Source organism: Sminthopsis crassicaudata, chromosome 2 (assembly GCF_048593235.1).
Source record: "Sminthopsis crassicaudata isolate SCR6 chromosome 2, ASM4859323v1, whole genome shotgun sequence".
Lineage (NCBI taxonomy): Eukaryota > Metazoa > Chordata > Mammalia > Dasyuromorphia > Dasyuridae > Sminthopsis > Sminthopsis crassicaudata.
The window spans coordinates 552,931,729-552,951,888 of NC_133618.1; the positions used below are offsets into that span (position 1 = coordinate 552,931,729).

The following is a 20,160-nucleotide window of genomic DNA, read 5'->3' on the forward strand; positions in this document are numbered from 1 at the left end:
AAGGTATTGGCATATGTATTCCACATGGCTGAAGATGGAACAAAAAGATCTTGTGTATCTGTGCTGATGCTCTTTTCACCATATTGGGAAAGCAAACATGGATACTAGCTACTAGACAGACTAAAACCTTTGTTTATCACACAGGGACCATTCTAAGATTCATTTTCAAATAAAAAATTAAAAAGTGAATGGAACATATAGCCAAAGTACCATATCATACAATGCAATGGACAAAAATAATTTACATAATATTCATAATAATACAATCAATTCTAATTCTAGTTTAAATAAAGTAAAAGCTGAATATCACATAACTATTAGTAATAGTGACAAGAAACATTTTAAAGGTTGGAAGCATTGGTTCATTCACTGGGAATAAAACACTCTCCAAGTCCCATTTCTTCTTACCAAATTAAGAATAATTTACAGCAAATTTCCAAAATCTTAAAAAACAAACAAACAAACAACCTTTTAAATATCTCTCACAAAATTCTTTTAGGTTAAAAAGAAGTATCTCAGCCAGACTGGAAATGCAAGGGTCTGATCCTACTAGTAATTGGCTGTGACCTGCTCTGTTTTCAATCTAGGCTGATTCATCTTTTTTTAGTTAGCCTGGTGGCTCACTAGCTCCATCTGAATCCTCCCCAGTTGCAGGGATTACAAATATTCACTACAGGGTATGGCTTGCATATGATTTTGCAAGAATTTATCTTTAACCACCTTATTTTATTTTTTATAATTTTTATAGTTATATATAATATTTATTTTTATAATATTTTATATTACACATAAAGATAGTTTTCAACATTCATTTTTGTTAGAATTTTCTTCCTATTTCCTTTTCCTCCCCTTTCCCTAAAATAGCAAGCAATCTGATAAAGTCTTTAACCACTATAAACAAAAATGTGCTCTGAAATGCTATAGGATCTTAAAAAAATAAAACACAACTAAGTCATTATTATAAAAGCAGATTTTTAAAGTTTGATACACTTAATTTACAGATAATTAAGACTTAAATTGAATTTAATTAATTTTAATAGTTAAGAACTCATAAATTTGAAACCCTAACTTGTTTTCCTTTGTTATGTCTGACAAATGACCAAAGCAGATATCTGTTCCTAAAAGAGAATAGAAATATCTCTAAAGACCAAACAAGTTCCAATTTATGGATTTAAAACATATGAAAACAAGTACAGATGGGAAAAGAAACCATGTTTGTCTTTCTAACTCAGCTCTGATATATGCAGCAATGTGCTCTCCTAGAACTTCAGGACAGTATCTGTGTTTTACATTCCATTCCAATTCTTTACTAAGGTTGAGTTTTAGAAAGGAATCTGTAATATCCAGGCTAGCTTTCTGGAGGGCCTTGGGACCAGCCTTGGTCTCAGCAGATTAATCACCATGGGAACATCAGGAATTAAGTCCAAAGTCTTTATTGTCTCCTTCAGTCTCCCAGTCTGAACCAGTCTTTTCCAGCATTCTGCCAGTCTGCCAGTCTCCCTTCGTGCAGAAGGCAGGAGAGCCACCACGAGGATGATCAAAGATAGAATGTCTATCTTCCAGTCCTTGTTAGCCCTTATATACCTTATTGTAATTGCATCATTACAGCATACTGATTATGTGTAAACTTAGAGAACCATTACATCACCATGCTAAGTACCTAAGTATGTATATGAACTAGAGAACCATTATCTTATCACTGAGTTAACACCTTGTTTCAAGTATATTTCTCCAGAGTTTTAGCTCTCTACAGGAATCAGTATCAGTGGCCAATCCATGTTGGCCCTTATAATATCAACCAATTTAATAAGTTCAAGAAGGGGATGGCAACTTAATACCTTTTTTTTTTTTTTTTTTTTTTTTTTTTTGGAGGAATCTACAATATTTGCTTCAGGAATCCAAGTATATCAGTCACTCAGCCAAAACTCAAAAACCCAAAGCATTCATTAAGTGCTTACTATGAGCTACATGCCTAAAATACAAAGAAAAGCAAAAAACAATTTCTTCCCTCAAAAATTAACATTCTTAACGAGAAAATATAAATAACTAGGTATGCACAGGATATATAAATAATAGATGGAAGATAATCTCAAGAAGGAAAACACTAGCAGTAGGGAAAGAAAGCCCTTTTGCAGAAGGTAGTGTTTGAAGGAATTAAGAGATACCGAAAACATTGGTGAAGAGGATGAGCATATCAAGTATAAGAAACACCCAATGAAATATGTAGAATTGGAAATGGTGTGCTGTATATGAGGAACAACAAGAATTGTGTAGCTGGATAATAGGGTATATGGAAGGGAGTAAGGACTAAGAAGATAGGAAAGGTAGGAAAGGGTCCCATTATGTCAAGCCTTAAATTTAAAACAGAAGACTTTATATTTGGCATTAACTGAATAGAGAAAGTCAGATTTGCCTATACATTAAAAAATAACTTTGGCAACTGAATGACATATGCCCTGGAGTGGCAAGACCAATTTATTGCAATAAAAAGTCTAGGTAAGAGGTAGGGAGGGCCTAAACTAGAGAAGTTACTATATAAGTAGAGAAAAGATTGTGTATATAAGGGATATTGTAAAGAGAGAAAATACAATATCTGGCAATGGATTTCATTTATGTGGTAAGCTAGAATGAGGAATGGAGTAAGGGTGAAAAATTGGGAATAATCAAGTTTCCAAATGTAGGTGAGAGGATAGTGGTGCTTTTAACAAACAGTGAAGCTGAGAGGAGGGGAGGATTTAAGAGGGAATGATTTAGAGGGATTTGAATTTTGCCTGAAAGGAAACTGGTAATGTAGGCCTGAAAGTCAGAAGAGATAAGGACCAGATATATATATATATACATATATATATCCTTTCTTTTTCTCTGGCTCTCTCATTCATATTCACATATCTCCCTCCATTCATATCTATTTTATCAATAGAGGTCTTGATATATATTGTTATATATGTATGTGTAGATATCTCTCTATATAAATCAATGAATCACATATGTAAATATGGCAAGTGAACCTATGGAAGCTGACAGGATCACCGAGTGAGATCATATAATGAGAAAAGAGAAGATCCAGGACAAAACCTTGGTGTTCATATATTTTTAGTAAACATAGATTAAAGGAGACTGGGAAGAAATGGTCACAGAAATAAAAGAATTAGAAAAGAGAAATGTAATGAAGAAGCAAGAGAAAAGAGAAAAATATGATCAGAATATCAAAAGCTATGGAAAGAATAAGAAGGATGAGGACTGAGAACAGTTCATTAGATTTTGAAATTAAAAGATCATTGACTGGTAACTTTGGCAAGAGCAGTTTCAATTGAAAGATGAGATACTAAGTTAGGTGAATGTTTAGAAGACAGTGAGAAGCCAGGAAGCAGAGGTATCCACTATAAATAACTTCTTCAATGAATTTAGATGAGAAAGGGTGAAAAGACATAGAATGTTAGCTATCATATGGATATTTCATTGGTGGTTCTACTACTAACCCTTGTCATATCCAGCTAAATAGCAATAATAATTGTTCATATTTATAAAAAAGTTTTGGACTTTGCAAAGAACTTTATAGACATCTCACTTGATTCTCAGAAGAACCCTGTGAAATAGGTTTTATTATGATTATTTTCCTTTAAGAAAGACAGAAATATTAAGAGAGGAATTAAGTGATTTTTCTCAGTCCATAACATATTTTTGGGGTAGGATTTGAACCAAGACTTCCTTCTTCCAAGTCTAACAATATATCACTATAGCTGCAGAGGGCTTCAAGGAATATGAGGATAACTATTCTGTAGATTTTATTCCCTGCTGAAAAGGAAGGATCCTGCCATATTAGGAATTAGGTTTCTTATATTCTGAACCACCTTCATGCAAAATAGCCACACTAAAACATCATTAAACTACAGGTGACTATAAACAGCAGCCTAGGCCTCTCAAAATATCTTGTAGGGCAAAACAATTCCTACAGAATAGTTCTACAGCATTCAAGTAACACCTGTTATTACTATGATAAGTCTCTATCTTTGTATGTGGATGGTAAGTAGCAGAGATTTACAGGCTACAGATTGCAGGGCTATCTGCAGACAGGCTAGAAGAAAGCATAATAACCAATATAGTTTGATACCTCTGACCTGTAACCAGCTGAAATAAGGATACTAAAAATTTTGGGAAAAATTCCTAAGTCATTGTTAGGTGTAAGCAAGAGTTGGGATAAAAAGGATGAGAAATAGGGCAAATCAAAAGCTATAGACAGATAGGTGAGGCAACAGATAGAACACTGGGCATGGAATCAGAAAAGCTCATTTTTGTGTTTAAATCTGATTTCAGACATTAGATGTGTGAAGGAAGGTGGTGTCCTCAACAGAAATAGGGAAGTTCAAATATATAGAAAAAAGAGTTTTTGAGTTAAACCCATATTGAGAGGTTGTGTTGATCAAGCAAATGAGACTGAGAAGGATCAGTCAGATAAGAAAGAAACAAAAGTGAGCAGTGTCATCAAAATTTTAGATATTGGGGCAGATGGCCCTGGGGATAGAACATGAGCCCTGAAATCAGGACTTCAAACCTATCTCAGACACTTAATAAATCTGTGTGACCCGATTCAAGTCACTTAACCCCAACAGACTCAACCCCTTCCCCCCAAATTAGGTATTTAGAAGATGCAGATGACTGATATCATCAAATTCTAGAGATGGAAGACTGAGGATTAGGAAAAAGTAATTAGAGTTGAATATAGAAATCAGTAAAAAATCATTTATTAAGCACTGTGCTGTCTCAGGATACACATATGAAAATACTTTCCATCAAGGAGTTCATATTTCTTTTTTTTAAAATTTATTTATTGAACTAAATACAAAATAAGAAAAAAATAAAAAAAATAAAAAGACAGAAAAGGAAAATAAAAAAAACAAAACAACAAAACATTGCCATGTGCTTAGCAGAACCTTAGGGAGGATTCAAAATCCAAAACAATAAATTTCCATTTCAAGTAAGCATATATAATAATAGAAGAAATTATATTCATGAGTGACCATATTTCCTTTACTTCCTTATAGATTATTCTTTTGTTCTCCATTGTAAACTTTTAACTTTATTCTTTTTTCCCCTCTTTCATTACCCCTTCCTGCAAGCAGGCTATAATTAAGCACTGATACACATACACACACACACACATATGGATTTACTCACAGTAAACATGCATCTAAAACATTATTAATATGGCTGACATATAATGTAGATTTTAAAATCTGATTTTGTGTAAGATCAATGATTACTAGTCCTGCTTTTTTTTCCCTAATAATTTCTACGCCTGATCCTTGTTGAAGTCCTTCTGTATATATAATTTTATTTTTAATTCTTATAAAATTTCCTTTTTGATCTAGGGGTTTTGAAATTTGGCTGTAATATTACTATATATTTTCCACAAAGGATTCTTTGAGGTGGCAATTGGTGAATTTTTTTCTATTTCTACTTTTTCCACCTGTTCTAAAACAACTTTCTTTTTAAAAAATTTAATATTTCTATTTTTCTCCAGTTACATTTATTTATTTATTACCTTTTTTATTGAAGCTTTTTTTTCTTTTCCAAAACAGACAAGGATAATTTTTCACCATTGATCCTTGCTATCTATACCTTGTATTCTAATTCCCCCCCCACTCCCTCTCCTAGATGGCATGTAATATATTAAACATGGTAAAAACATATGTAAATCTAATATAGGCACATGTATTTATATAATTATCTTGCTATACAAGAAGAATCAGATCAAAAATTTCTTTGTAAAAAATGAGAAAGAAAATAAAATTCAAGCAAACAACAATAAAAAAAAAGTTAGAATGCTATATTGTGATCCACACTCCGTTCCCACAGTTCTCTCTTGAGGTGTAGATGATTCTCATCACCACAAGATCATTGTAACTGGCCTGAATCATCTCATTGTTGAAAAGAGCCACATCCATCAGAATTGATCATCATATAATCTTGCTGTTGCCATGTACATTGAAATCTTGGTTCTGCTCATTTCATTTAGCATCAGTTCATGGAACTTTTTCTAGGCCTTTCTAAAATCCTCCTACTGATCTCTAAGAAAATTTCATCAATTATTTCTTGTATTATTGAGTCAAGGTTCTTTTTCTGGTTATAGCTTTCAGGTAGTTCAATTTTTATATATTTTTCTTTTTAATCTGTTCTCCAGATCTATTGTTTTTCTTGTGTTTTACATTTTGTACTATATGTTCACATTATATTTTCTTTTATTATTTTTTGGTCTCTTATAGCTTTCCCAATTTCCCCTTGATCAATTCTAATTTTTAAAGAATTATTTTCTTCTTTAAGACTCTTTATCTCTTCTTTTGGTTGATTAATTTTTTTTCATAATTCTTCTTGTTTTCTTGGATGGTTTTCCTCAGTCTCTCTTATTTGATTTTTAAAGTCTTTTATGAGTTCTTCTATAAATTTTTCCCGGGCAGGTAGCCATTTAACATTACTCTTTGAGGTAGAAGAGCCTTTTTTTTTTTTTTTATAAGTGGTTGTTTTTTTCTTACTTCATTCTCCTTTTCTGAAGTTGAACCCTGTTCTCACCCATGGCCTCTGCAGCATAACTGGGCCTAATATTCCTAAGCAGTAAAGGTTGTCTCAGATTCAGATCTCGACTCCTCTCATGACCTGGGAAATTCAACTTCCTGTTCTTCTGGCTGAGACTCCAAACCCAGCTAGCTTCAGGGTTCCTTACTTGCTGTTTCTGCAGAGCTAGCTTGTTTTATCCCAGGAGGACCCCTGTTCTGCCTCAAGTCTTCTTTGTTTTTCACCAGTTTATGTTCACTCTGAGGTGTGAATGTGTCCTGAATGTGAGGGAAATCTAGAGAGCTTGGAATCCTTCCTCAAGGTACTTATATTGAAGATAAAACATGCCAGGGAGGGGATGATTGATTTGGAAAGTTACAGAAACAATTATAAGAACTATATAGGAAAATAATGACACCCCTTTTTCAGGAAGCACTAGCAAAAAGGATTTTCATTATGGTTCCAGAACTGGGAATGTTGGGATGGAAGCGTACAGAGAGACCTCTCAAAATCCAATGGTTTTTGACACTCTTGATCATTCTCTTCTTGAAACTCTTTTTTCTCTGTGTTTTTGGAACATCACTTTCTTCTGGTTCTTCTCTTACCTATTAGATTGCTCCTTCTCAGTCTCTTTTGCAGAATATATATCCATTTCAGGCTTTCTACCCAGAAGTGTTCCATAAGGCCCTGTTCTCTTCTATTTCTATATTATTTCATTTGGTGAACATGCCAATTCCTCAGTTTATTTAGGTTCTCTATTCTGATGATTCTCAAATCTACTACCCCATTAACCAGTCCTGCTCTCTGCTCTCTATTTACCACAACTTCAATTGCTTTTCAGACATCTTGAACTGGATGTCCAATACATATCTTAAGTTCAAACTGAACTCATTATAATGCTTTCTTTATCCTTAAACCCTTCCCCCCTTCAAACACTCCTGTAACTCTTGAAGACAACACCATGTTCCCAGTCCTTTGGGCTTACATCCCAGGGGGACATCCTAGACTACTTTTTTTCACCTCTAACCATTCTCAAGGCCTATTTACTTCACATTTACAACATCTCTAAAATATGGCCTCTTTTCTTCCATGATTCTGCAATGGTGCAGACCTTTATCACCTCATGCCTGGAATAATGCAACATCCCACTAGTAATTCCAGATGCTTCACTTTCCTTCCAACTCCAGCCTATCCTTCATTCAGTTACCAAAGTAATTGTCCTAAAGTACAGATCTAACCACATCCAATGTCTCTCTATTGTCTCCAAAATCAAATACAAAATCGTGCTTGGCAGTTAAAACTCTTAATAACTTAGTTCCTTCCTACCTTTCCAGTCTTCTTATACTTTATTCCCAATCACATACATTTTGATTCCATGACACTGCCCTCTTTGATGGAACAAAAATAAAACACTCCATCTCTTTGTTTACTTGTCCATAAAGTAAATGGCTTTTCTTCTATTTTGATAGGAAAGTATGAGGCAAGATTTTCTTTTGAGAAGAATTAGTAGGGTGTGGTATGGGAGGCTTTAGAAGAGGAGTTTTGTAGCTGCCACTTTGGGGAAATGAAGAAGAGATTGAAAGCAACAGAATCAAGAAAAAACATTGGTAACACTGTTCTTTGTCTTAGGCTCACAGCTTTTATACATATTATATTTAGAGAGAAATCAATCCTAGCATGACTTATATAGTGCTCTATAAGAGGTAAAGAAATAAATGAGAGCATTTGGCTAAGGTGAAGACTGTGAGCATATTTGGGATTGCAAGTATGAGAAAGCAGTAGCTTCTGGCAGGTATACCTTCATCAACAGATAAAAAGAATGATCATAGCAGCCAAAGTGTGGGGCTAAATGGGGGCTAAATAATCCCAATAAAAACTTGAAGTAGGTATCAGTATGAACACTGTGCATCTGAAAGAAATTTCCAATACTTCACAGGTTCATTCCTAGTATTAAGGGGAAATATATGACTAAGGAAACCTGAAAACAATATGACTACTCAAACTTGCATTCCTAAGTATGAAGACAATCTCCTCTTTGCATATGACTTTGGAATGTCTGAGCATGGGCTTATGTATACCTGCCCTATGAGATGCCAATTGCAGAAGTCTTTAAAAATGCTATAGTTTTTAGTTTGGCTCTATCATTGATTATAATACCTTGGCATTTTATAGTGCTCTAAAAGGAATTTATTTCTCTAGTTGAAAGCCAAATTCTCATTAATGTCCATTTTTTTTTTAAAACATAAACCAAATCCTTTCTCAATACTGGAGTTGGATTCAAATAAATGGGTTAACATGAGTTTTGTAAACTAGGTTAAATTATAAGGGTCTCTCAGATCTTTGATTTTTTTCTTTGTATAAAAAGAGGAGTCATGTTCTGGTAGTACCTTTGTTACTTCACAAGTTTATGTAAAAGTTAAAATCTTTATAAATCATAAAGTGTTATATAAATATGATAGGAACAGAGCATTTTGAATAAGTTCAAACTCAGCCCAGTGATTCAGGTTTGGATATTAAAATGCAATTAAAGTATTTTTCAATTATGAAATGCATTAAAACAATTCTATTGATAAGAGATTGAAAGAACCAGTTTTAAAAGGATATTAACTCAAAATACTGCTATTTTCTTCTACAACTCCTCATGTTGATCAGCCATATTAGGTCAGTAAGTCATTCCCATGTAACGGGCCAGAACTCTATACTTGAAACAAGGATTCTTACAAGGTGTTAATTCAGTGAAATTGATAAGACAATGGTTAGCTAGTTTAGCATGGTGATTAAAGTTCTCTAGTTCAATATGACTGATTTAATCTTACAACAAATAATGGTTCCCTAATAATATAATGATTGACTTATACTCAGTATACTGTAAATAATCTAATTATAATAGAGCATATAAACTGAGACAAACTCAGCCAGGGTTAGACTCAGAGAAGACAGAGGACTGAAGGCAGGAGCTCAAGCTCAACCTCAAGGAGAGACATTCATTGCATCTCCCACCTTCGTGGTGGCTGGAAGCTGGAGCACAAGCTCCCAAACTGAGACAGACTTCAAGACAGAGACCATCTTGGTGGTTCTCCTGTTTCCTCCACAGAAACCAAGACACATTCTGGAGGACCTCCAGAAAGCTAGCCAAGCCCCAGGCAAGGACACAAAACTTTGAAGGTGATAATAAAGAATGTGGACTTTATCCCTGGCTACTCTCATGGTGATTAATTACTTTGCTGAAATGAAGGCTGGTCCAGAGACCTCCAGAAAACCAACCAGAACACTACATTCCCAGAAGGTGGTAGAAACTCAGAAAGCTTTTGGATACTAACATTTCTTGGCTTTGACCCTTTATGCTTCAGAAAGCAAGGAAACTCAATAGCCTCCTCAGCCATTTAAAAGACTAGCACACCTAAAACCAGTCTTAACATATAGGAAGTAGACTATGATTGATGACTCTGAAGGAAAGAATGAGGCTGGTGACTTGGTGTAGTTTTTCCGCTTAAATCCCATTCACTCAGTTAGAACATCACTATTGTGATGTCATAGGTCCTCTTAAAAAATGAAAGATGAACTACATCAAGGCATATGATTTCATTGATGCCCTCCCAGATGAGGAAATTCTAATTTTAACTCTCTCAGTTTCTATCTCCATCTCTCTATATGTGTTTCAGAAGTTGAACTTGAACCCTGGTTTTCCTGGCTCTGAGGACAATATTCTAAATATTATGCCACCCTGAGTCTCATTATATATATGAGCTACTACTACAACTGTTAATATTTTAATTTTACTTTCAGAATGCATATATCTCATCACATATTTCAAACTTCAATATGAAAATATTTTTAAAATAAAAAATAGGAATATTTGGATAACTGCCTTCTGGGTATAAAAAGAATATTTCCAGAGTAAAAGTGGAAGTTTTAGGACCTAAAATAAACTTTCTTGGTTAAACAATAGTGCTATACTGAATACTATAAAAACTGATTTAAATGTGTTTAAAGAAAACAAAGAATAAACTTCTTTCACCTAGATAAAGAAATATTTTTAATCTCCCTTTTTATTTCCAGAATTTCAAATCTGTAATTTAATTGGAGTTTTCAATTTCTTTTCTAGCTTTTTTTAGTTGCACACCCAACTCATTGATCTTCTCTTTCTCTATTTTATGCAAGTAAGTATCTATAGATATAAAACTTCCCCTAAGAACTGCTTTAGCTCCATTCCATAAATTTTGGTATGTTGTCTCATTAGTCATTCTCTTGGATGAAATTATCAATTATGTCTATGGTTTGTTGTTTTACCCCTTCATTCTTTAGGATCAAATTAATATTTGGTTTACTTTCCCCCTTATTACAGGTAATTTTATTGCATCATGATCTTAAAAAGATGCATTTACTATTTCTGCCTTTCTGCATTTGATTCTGAGGTTTTTATTCTCTGATACATGGTCAATTTTTGTATAGATTACATGTATATTCCTTTCTGTCACCATTCAATTTTCTCCAAAGGCTTATCATATCTAACTTTTCTAAAATTCTATTTACCCCCTTAACTTCTTTATTATTTATTTTTGTGATTTATCTAGTTCTGATAGAGCAAGGTTAAGATCCCCCACTAGTATAGTTTTTCTGTCTATTTCTTCTTATAGTTCTCTTAACTTCTCCTCTAGGAACTTGGATGCTATATCACTTGGTGCATATAATGTTTAGTATTGATATTACTTCATCATTTTTGGTATACTTTAGCAAGATGTAATTTCCTTATCTCTTTTAGTTAGATTATTTGCTTTTGCTTTATCTGAGATCAGGATCACTACTCCTATATTTTTTACTTCAACTGAAGCATAATAGTTTCTGCTCTAGCCTTTTACCTTTACTCTGTATGTAGACAGTGAAATATTTTTAATAAAATTTTAATTGACAAATGGAATTACTTACCAAGTGGCAAAAATGCAAGACGATTTCCAGCCATGGAGAGTTCATTGAGGCTAGGAAGTTGGCAAAGATGACGAGGTACACACCATAAATGATTTCGATCCACAGTTAGGTACTGCAGAGAAAGGCACATATGAAGCCTCTCCGGTAAAGTTAGTAAACGATTGGTAGAAATGTCTAGCGTCTGCAGCTCCTTTAAATCTCCAACTTCTAGAATTAAAATTAATATAAGATAGCATTCTAATTAATTTCATTTCCACAAGCACAATAAACAAATGAAAATTAAGTTGATTCAATAATAAGAGGCAATAAAGTTAACAAAGCTATCAATTATTAAAAAGCACATAATTTTAGGGGAAATGCAAATACTTCTGAAACAATCAACTTGGATAGCTTTTCTAAACTAGATTGCTACAATTCAATAATAGTTTTTAGGTGCTGGGGTGAAACAAAAGGGGAAGTTGAAAATTCAAAGGCAATGAAATAGAGCTAGAATTGTGCTGTGGCAATTTTAGTTTCTTTCTCATCATTTAAGAATAACTACTAGGATTAGAGCTAAAAGAAGGAAGGATTTTAAATGGTCCAGATAGTCTGATATCTACTGCTTGTAATTGTGTGATAATTATTTACTGTTAATTAAGACATGTTAATTATACATGTCAATTAAACTATATAGGAAGAAATTTTTAAAAATATAATTATGTACCTATGATGATAATGGCAAGGTGACAGAATATATAGTGAGTAAAATTAACTAAGAGATGGAGGATATAAGTTTGTTTTTTGGTTTTTTTTTGTTTGTTTGTTTTGTATAGGGGTCACATTGTTTGGCTGTCTCAAATTGCAACTCATAAATATGTCCTTTTAACTCCCTATTTAAGTTCAGGAAGAGAAGTAAATATATAGCAGATAAACCTATAATGAACAACAGCTAGTCATTGACATATTTTTAATTGTTTCTCTATTAGTGGTAATAGGTTTTGAGCAATTCAAATTCTCTTGCCCAATACCTGTTGTGATCAACAACTTTTTCTCAAAATGGCTGATTGGATAATGTAAGGAATGCATTCTTAGACAGTGAAAAGTTTTTCTTGCGTTAAGTTAGTTCACCCATATAGCAATCAAAAACACCCCTCTCCAACTAGGCAAATCAATGCATTTTACTGACAGAACTCATTCTGGTTGGATTATCATCTAATTTTCTAATTGGTTACGATGAGAGAAAACAAGGGGAAAATTCAGTTGGATATCATTTATTCCATGACTTAGAAGATCTATGACCAAAAAATTAAGGAGAAAAATTTAAGGAAGTTTCTCGAAAGCCAATTGTGACTCTGTGGAACTTGCCTAATATGCATATTAGTCACCATCATTAGTTAAGTCTATTTTGTTTATAAGATTTTCAATTATTGTATTTAACACCAAAATTATCTTCCAATGCTCTTCTTTATCTATCAAAGCTAAAACAAGATCAAAAAAGATAATTACCTTATATTTTACTTTTTAGATAACTAAATATAATGTTACTTCATGTTTGTGTGGAGGATGTAGTTTACTTTCCAAATTTCAGGACACTGTCTCTCTTCTCAGGGATAATCTTTATATCAATCCAAGGACTCTGCCTATAAAAAGTGCTCAATAAATGTTTAAATTTGCCTTTCAGGAAACTTTAGTGAAGTTAGTGAAGTAATTCTAAGCCTTTAATTGCCTAACAAAATTTTAAGGCAATAATCCTGCTTTTGTGATCAAAGCTAATAATTTTTCACTATGTTATTTGATGAGAGACTATTTAAAGGTAGGCGATTATTAATAAGTTAGTCAATAACCACTTCCTAAGCACTTACTATATGTTAGGCACTGGGCTAAGCATGGGGGATACAAAAACAGCAAAAGACAGTCTTTGACCTCAAGGAGCTTACAATCTAATAGGTGAGACAACATGCAAACAAATATATATATAAAGCAGACTATATACAAAATAGAAAATAATTAGCAAAAGGAAATCACTAGAATTAAAAATGGTTGGGGAAAGCTGCGTGTAAAGGGTAAGGTTTTGGCTGGGACTTAAAACAAACTGAAGAGATCAGTAGTCAAGAGTAAAGTACAAATATTCTAGGCATGGGGGACAGCCAGAGGTAATGACCTGGCTAAATGAAGGATGGAATAGAGTAGGGAAGAGGTTAGAGGCAAGAAGATCCACTAGTAAGCAATTCAATAAACCAAGCATGAGATAATGAGGGTCTTCACCAGAACAGCAGCATTGTCAGAGGCAAGAAGGGGGCACTTTAGAGAGATATTGCAAAGATTAAACTGGCAGGCAAAGTGGGGGAGGAGTAAGGTGAGAGATAAGGAAGAATACAGTAAGACTCTAAAGTTGGGAACCCAAAGGACTGGGATGATGGTGTTGCCCTTTACAGTAATAGGGAGGGCAGGAGATAGGAAAGGTTTAGGAAAAAAAGACACTAAATTCTGTTCTGGACATACTGGGTTTAAAATGTCTACTAGACGTCTAATTGAAGATGTCAAAGCTTAAGATGTAAGATTGGAGATCAACAAAGAGAGAAAGGTAAGATTTGAGAATCATCAGCAAAGAGATAGTAATTAAATTCATGGGAGCTAATGAGGTTACAAAATGAAGCAGTATTGTAAGAAAAAAAGAAAAGGGACTAGGATAGAACCCTAAAGGATATCTGCAGTTAGAAGGCATGATCTTCAACAATTACTGAGATGCTAGCAATCTAAAGAAGTATGAAGATACCATCCATACTCTTACAGAGTTTATAATCGAGGTGGAAAGATAGGACATGAGATAAATATGAAAGCAGGTAAATGGTAAATGACAAATGAGAAGCAGCACAAAAAGTAGGACTACATTAAGCTAATCTCAATAGACACAATTAGATACTTTGGAGAAACTCCTTTCATTTTTCCTAATCACCAAAATATTCCTTTAAGAAACAAAGGAATCTAAAAGTCAAAGAAAAACACAGCTTGAATATGGACTGACTGGTTTAGATTTGCAAGGGTTTAAAAGCTAGGGTCAGTGAACCCTTTTCTAAAAAAAAAAAAAAAAAAAAAAAAAAAAGATATTTATTATAATAGGACTTTTTTTGTAATCCTAGATATTTTAACTTATAAAACTTTTTTTATGAAAAGGTTTTCAAAGGCCTTACCATATTGCCAAAAGAGTCTATGAGACAAAGTGATGATGATGATAACAATAATAACTATTTATATATCACTATTTGCCAGACAATGTGACAAGTGCTTCATAATTATTATTTCAGTGGTCTCCACAATCCCACCATTTTAAAAATGAGGAAATTTGTGGCAAATAGAGGTTTTATGACTTATTCAGGGTTGCACAATGAGTTGAGTTCATTCTAACTCCAGGCCTAGAATTCTATCCACTTTGTCACCTAGCTACACCTACTATCTTGTGCTTAACCATATCCTCAATATAAACATAAAGAGATATTAGAATTAGGTATCTAGAAAATAAAATGTAGGATAACTACCTTTTTGTTCTAGGTTTGGTTTTGATAAGTAGAAAGGACATTGCATAAGAAATTTTAGTGTGAGGGACAATTGTTAAATATCCAATAGCAATAAATCTAGTGCTAAAGAATAAAATTATATAAGGCAATAAAATTATATTACAGAGTCACAATTGGTCATTTTCAAGAAACTGCCTCTAAGTTCTAAGGCATTCTTCTAAGATCACCTAAGTTATGGAAGAGAGTTATCAGCATAAATGATATCAAACATTTGAAATATTTCTGACCATAATGTGGTCACCCCTCCAGTCCGTGATTCACTTCCTTTTTTTTTTTTGGCTGATTTATTTATATTTCTGTGTTAATAAGTTAGTGAATATAATTTGACCATTTTGGATATATTTACTATCTTTAAGAGGGGCTTCCTTGAATACAAATATGTGCAGTCTTAAATCAAATCATGACAAGATCAACGCAGATTCATTAATGGCTGAACATTTTCAAGGAAAGTCTACTGTTTCTTGTGAGATTTTTCTATTGCAGGCATATATATACATATACATATATATATATATATATATATATATATATATATATATATATATACATATATATATATATATATATACCCATCCTTAATAACTCAATTATCATATAATTGAATGCTAATATTTACTTTCTTGGTAACAGAATTAGTATTTAATCATTCTCTTTGTTGACATAATTAGAACTCTTTGATTTTTTGAAGTTCACTTTATCTTAATTTATCACCCAATTCATGTAATAGTAGATTATTGTAATTCAAAGTCTTCCTTTAGTAGCTTAAAACTTTATTCACTAAAAATTTAGGGGACATCTGGTATAACTAATAATCATGCTAATATTATTTTTACAAATTTATTCTTTGCCATGACATATTTTCAAATATACTTTCAAATGTCAAATTAAAAGCACCCCATCTAAAAAAGGCAAAAAATAAACATTTATTATCAAAAGTCAAGAGTGATATACAAAAGTAAAGACATAAAACGTAAACATTGAATTATTGCCCTCAAAGTAAAAGAAATAATAAGTTTTAATATGCAGAAAGTTTTCTTTGTTATAAAAAAAGTTTGGCTATTTAGTTTTTGCTCTGGTTTGTTGGGTGCTGTTCTTTGTTCTCAAAGAGAAACAAAATGACACTTCTTTATTAGAGTCAAATTACAGTCTGGCCAACTATGAGTTATTAGATCAATACAAACTCAGAATCCTATGCCACAAAGTAGATAACAAATAGTCCATGTGAACATTTGAGGCGGATTCTCCAAATGTTCATAACTCATATTTCTTTTGAGCACAGCACCTTCTTTAATAAGGGCATGCTATGCTGCTCATTCCTGTGCCAGTGTCTCCCATTCATGATCTCAATTCTAAAGTTCTTCAGAGAGACCTTGAAAGTGTCCTTGTGAAATATGTATAGAGGAATTGCATATGTTTAGCATATATAGGATTACTTGCCATGTAGGGGAGGGGATGGGGGAAAGGGAGGAAGAAAAAACCATCTGAACAAGATTTTGTAAGAGTGAATGTTGAAAACTGTCTATGCATATATTTTGAAAATAAAAAGAAAAGCATCCTTGTGTAGCAAACCACAATTTTTAAGCTCTCAGGAAAGAAGGGAGGAATAAAAGGTGGGATCTAGGTGTAAGGGGAAGAAAAGAGAGGAATTAGGGAGAGGTCAGGGAAAGATCAAGGAGGAGCCACGTCGAACTGACCAGGTCCCAAAATTGTCTAACGATATGCTAATGAAGACAGTCTCAGAGAGGATGAGCTGATTAAGAATTCTGGTTTGGGGAAGATGGTGGAATGGTCAGAACATTCCAAGCTCTTCAGATTCCCCCCACAAATAAAATCAATTGTATTCCAAGATGAACATAGTCCAGTGAAAAACAAATAAGACTTGGGGCAGAATAGGGAGAGTCCTCCTAAGACAATCAGGATAGTGCTGAAGAAAGACCCCAGGGTCAGGTTCAATTTTCAGGACATTGTCTCAACCAAACATGAACTTGATAGAAAATTTAACATAAAAAAGGCATGGGGGGGGGGAGGGATGGTGGATCTGAAAACCTACTCACATTATTATGAATAGGTTAAATATGAAAGAAATGGCGGGGAGGGAATAGGATAAGATAGAGTATAGAGGGGACAAGTTATATAGATTAATGGGAAAGGGATAAAGATGAAGGGAAGTGGGGTTGATAATCATTGATCTTAGACAAAATCAAACTTAAAGATTCAATCAAGAGAGAAATCTATATTATATATCAGCCATATTAGCATTGATATTGATGTGTGTGTATATATATGTGTGTGTGCATGTTTATATGCAAATAGAAGTGCATATTTCTGTGTATATGCACACACTCATACACATATACCCATATTTAACTGTAGTCTGTTTGGGAGAAGTAGGGGAGGGAATGAAAGGGGAAAAAAGTTTGAAAGTGCACAACTGAGAACAAAAGAATAACCTATAAGGAAGCAAAAATTGACTATATATATATATATATATATATATATATATATATATATATACACTATTATTATATATGCTTTTTTGAACTTTAATTGTTACAAATTTTGAGTCCTCCCTGATATTCTTCTGGGCACGTGATAATGTTTTGTTCTGTTTTCTTTAAAATTTTCCTTTTTGGTGCTTTAAATCACTACTGATCAGAGAAATGCAAATTAAAACAACTCTAAGATACCACTGCACACCTGTCAGATTGGCTAAGATAACAAGAAAAGATAATGACAAATGTTGGAGGGGATGTGGGAAAAGTGGAACACTAATACATTGTTGGTGGAATTGTGAATGGATCCAGACATCCTGGAGAGCAATTTGGAACTATACCCAAAAAGTTATTAAACTGCATATCCTTATATGAACTGATGCTAAGTGAAATGTGCAGAACCAGGAGAGCATTATATATAGCAAGACTATACAATGATCAATTCTGGTGGATGTGGCTCTTTTCAACAATGAGATGATCCAAACCAGTTCCAACGATCTTGTGATAAAGAGAGCCATCTACATGCCGAGAGAGGACTGTGGGAACTGAGTGTGGATCACAAAATGGCATTTTCACTCTTTTTGTTGTTTGCTTTTATTGTTGTTATTTTCTTTTTCATTTTTTTCTTTTCTTTTTGATTTGATTTTTCTTGTGCAGCAAGATATTGTATAAATATGTGTAACATATTGGACTTAACAAATTTTTTACCATGTTTAACTTATATTGGATTATTTGCCATCAGTGGGGGGGGGGAAGAGGAGGAAAATTGGAACACAAGGTTTTGTAAGGGTGAATGTTGAAAAATTAGCCATGCATATGTTTTAAAAATTAAAAAGCTTTAAAAAAATAAGAAATTTAAAAAAAAGAATTTCTGCCTTACATCATTTGTATTGCTTTTTCTGACTGCTAAGTGAATGTTTACCTTATGTGAATTCTCCATAAAATAGTCTTTTAGGCAAGCATAACTTTGGCATTCATCATGTCCAACTCAACTAAATTTTGCTCTCTGCAGTACAGTTTAAATGTTTGGCAGTTTAGGTAGAGAAAGAACTAAAGTTTTTGTTCTATAGTTTAAGTTAAATTTTATGTATAATATAGTGGACAAATAGTGATTATCAAAACTAGAGAGAGAATATTTGAAGAAATAAATAAAATCAAGTGATTATAAAGTAGATAAAATTAAATATTTTAAAAGTAGGGTCATTTTGTAATAAATCACAAATTCAAGGCTATAAAATACATGTTTATATATACACATACACACAGACACTATGTGTGTGTATAGGTATATGAATATACACATCTCTCTCTATATATATATATATAGATATATATCTATATATCTATATATATATATCTATGTATGACAATAATTGGCTGAAATATCCTTGTTAGGGCACCATAGTCAAATGTATATATATTCTATCTAAGCGATTTAAGTGTGGAACAAAAAAAGATATCTGTTAAGAGTCTAAAAATCAAAAACAAGAAATAGATTTTGGATAGTGAAAAGTAAGACAACCTAAATCAAAAGAAAACTCACATTCATCTGAAATTCAAGCCTCAGGGGGTGAATTAATCAATTAAATAATCAATAAATATTTATTAAGCACTTTACCAATCACTGGGTTCAAAAGGCTTATGGCAGAGAAGAACTTGTGCTTCTGGGAAATAAAGAGATGGCGTGCTGAGCACTTGCTCCATGTGCACTTAGTTTAACTAATTTCTGAATGTATGGATCAAATGATAATATATGTAAAACATTTAACACAGTGCCTGGTACATAATAAATACTTAATACTCCATTCTCTTCTCATCTTGGGAAGAGGTTAAAAAGGGGTTTCTCAACCTGAGTATTATAACCTAGGGGCCCTAAATATTACTTGTTTTCTAACATTAAAATCTTTTACAATTTCTCAGCAGTTAATACCTAACTCCCCATAAAACTCCTACATATTTATTTAGATATGTTTGTTAATGTACATGCTATCTATTTCAATAGACTGTAAACACATTGAGGGTAATAACTGCTTTACTTTTTGGCTTTGTATTACTAGCATAGTGCCTAACACATTAAGAGAAATTTAAAAATGCTAGCTGAACTAAATTGAATCCTAGGGTAGGCAAACTCTTAAATCCTCTTCTTCAAATTCCAGTAATTCAGAGCTACCATTCCACATAGAAAAAAATTCCTTCCTCCTGTATCTTTCTACGCACTCTTATTCTCACATGCCTCAGCCTTCCATTTCATGTTACATGCCATATTGACAGCTTATAAGTACATATCAAAATAAACATTTACTAATCTACTAAATATGAAGCATATATGCAAATAGATCATATATAATATCCTTATCAAAGTTGCATGCCATAGATCATCCATGTGAATTAGGGGAATGATGACACATAATATACATAGCTATACTATATATTAAAGTTGCCGCTGAATAAATTTACAAATCACAAAGCACAATACAACAAAGTAAAATATGTAGATTAGGTCACAGGTAATACCTAAATTATAGAAGAAAAGTACCTAATGTAATCAAAATACAAAGGCCAAATGCCATACATAATATACATAGCACTGTTATCTACTGCATTCCAAACCTGGAATTTTATTCATATTACAGACTGAA

At 33.0% G+C, this 20,160-nt stretch overlaps 1 protein-coding gene across 4 annotated transcripts in view; it reads right to left on the reverse strand.

Moving 5' to 3' along the window:
* The window catches only part of LRRC28 (leucine rich repeat containing 28), a 158,717-nt gene that overhangs the window by 41,856 nt on the left and 96,701 nt on the right, over positions 1–20,160 (reverse strand). For all 4 annotated transcript variants that reach the window (XM_074295039.1, XM_074295040.1, XM_074295041.1 and 1 more), the window contains one exon: positions 11,476–11,682. In XM_074295039.1, the coding sequence (XP_074151140.1) occupies positions 11,476–11,682 (207 nt within the window). The remainder of the gene's footprint in view (positions 1–11,475; positions 11,683–20,160) is intronic.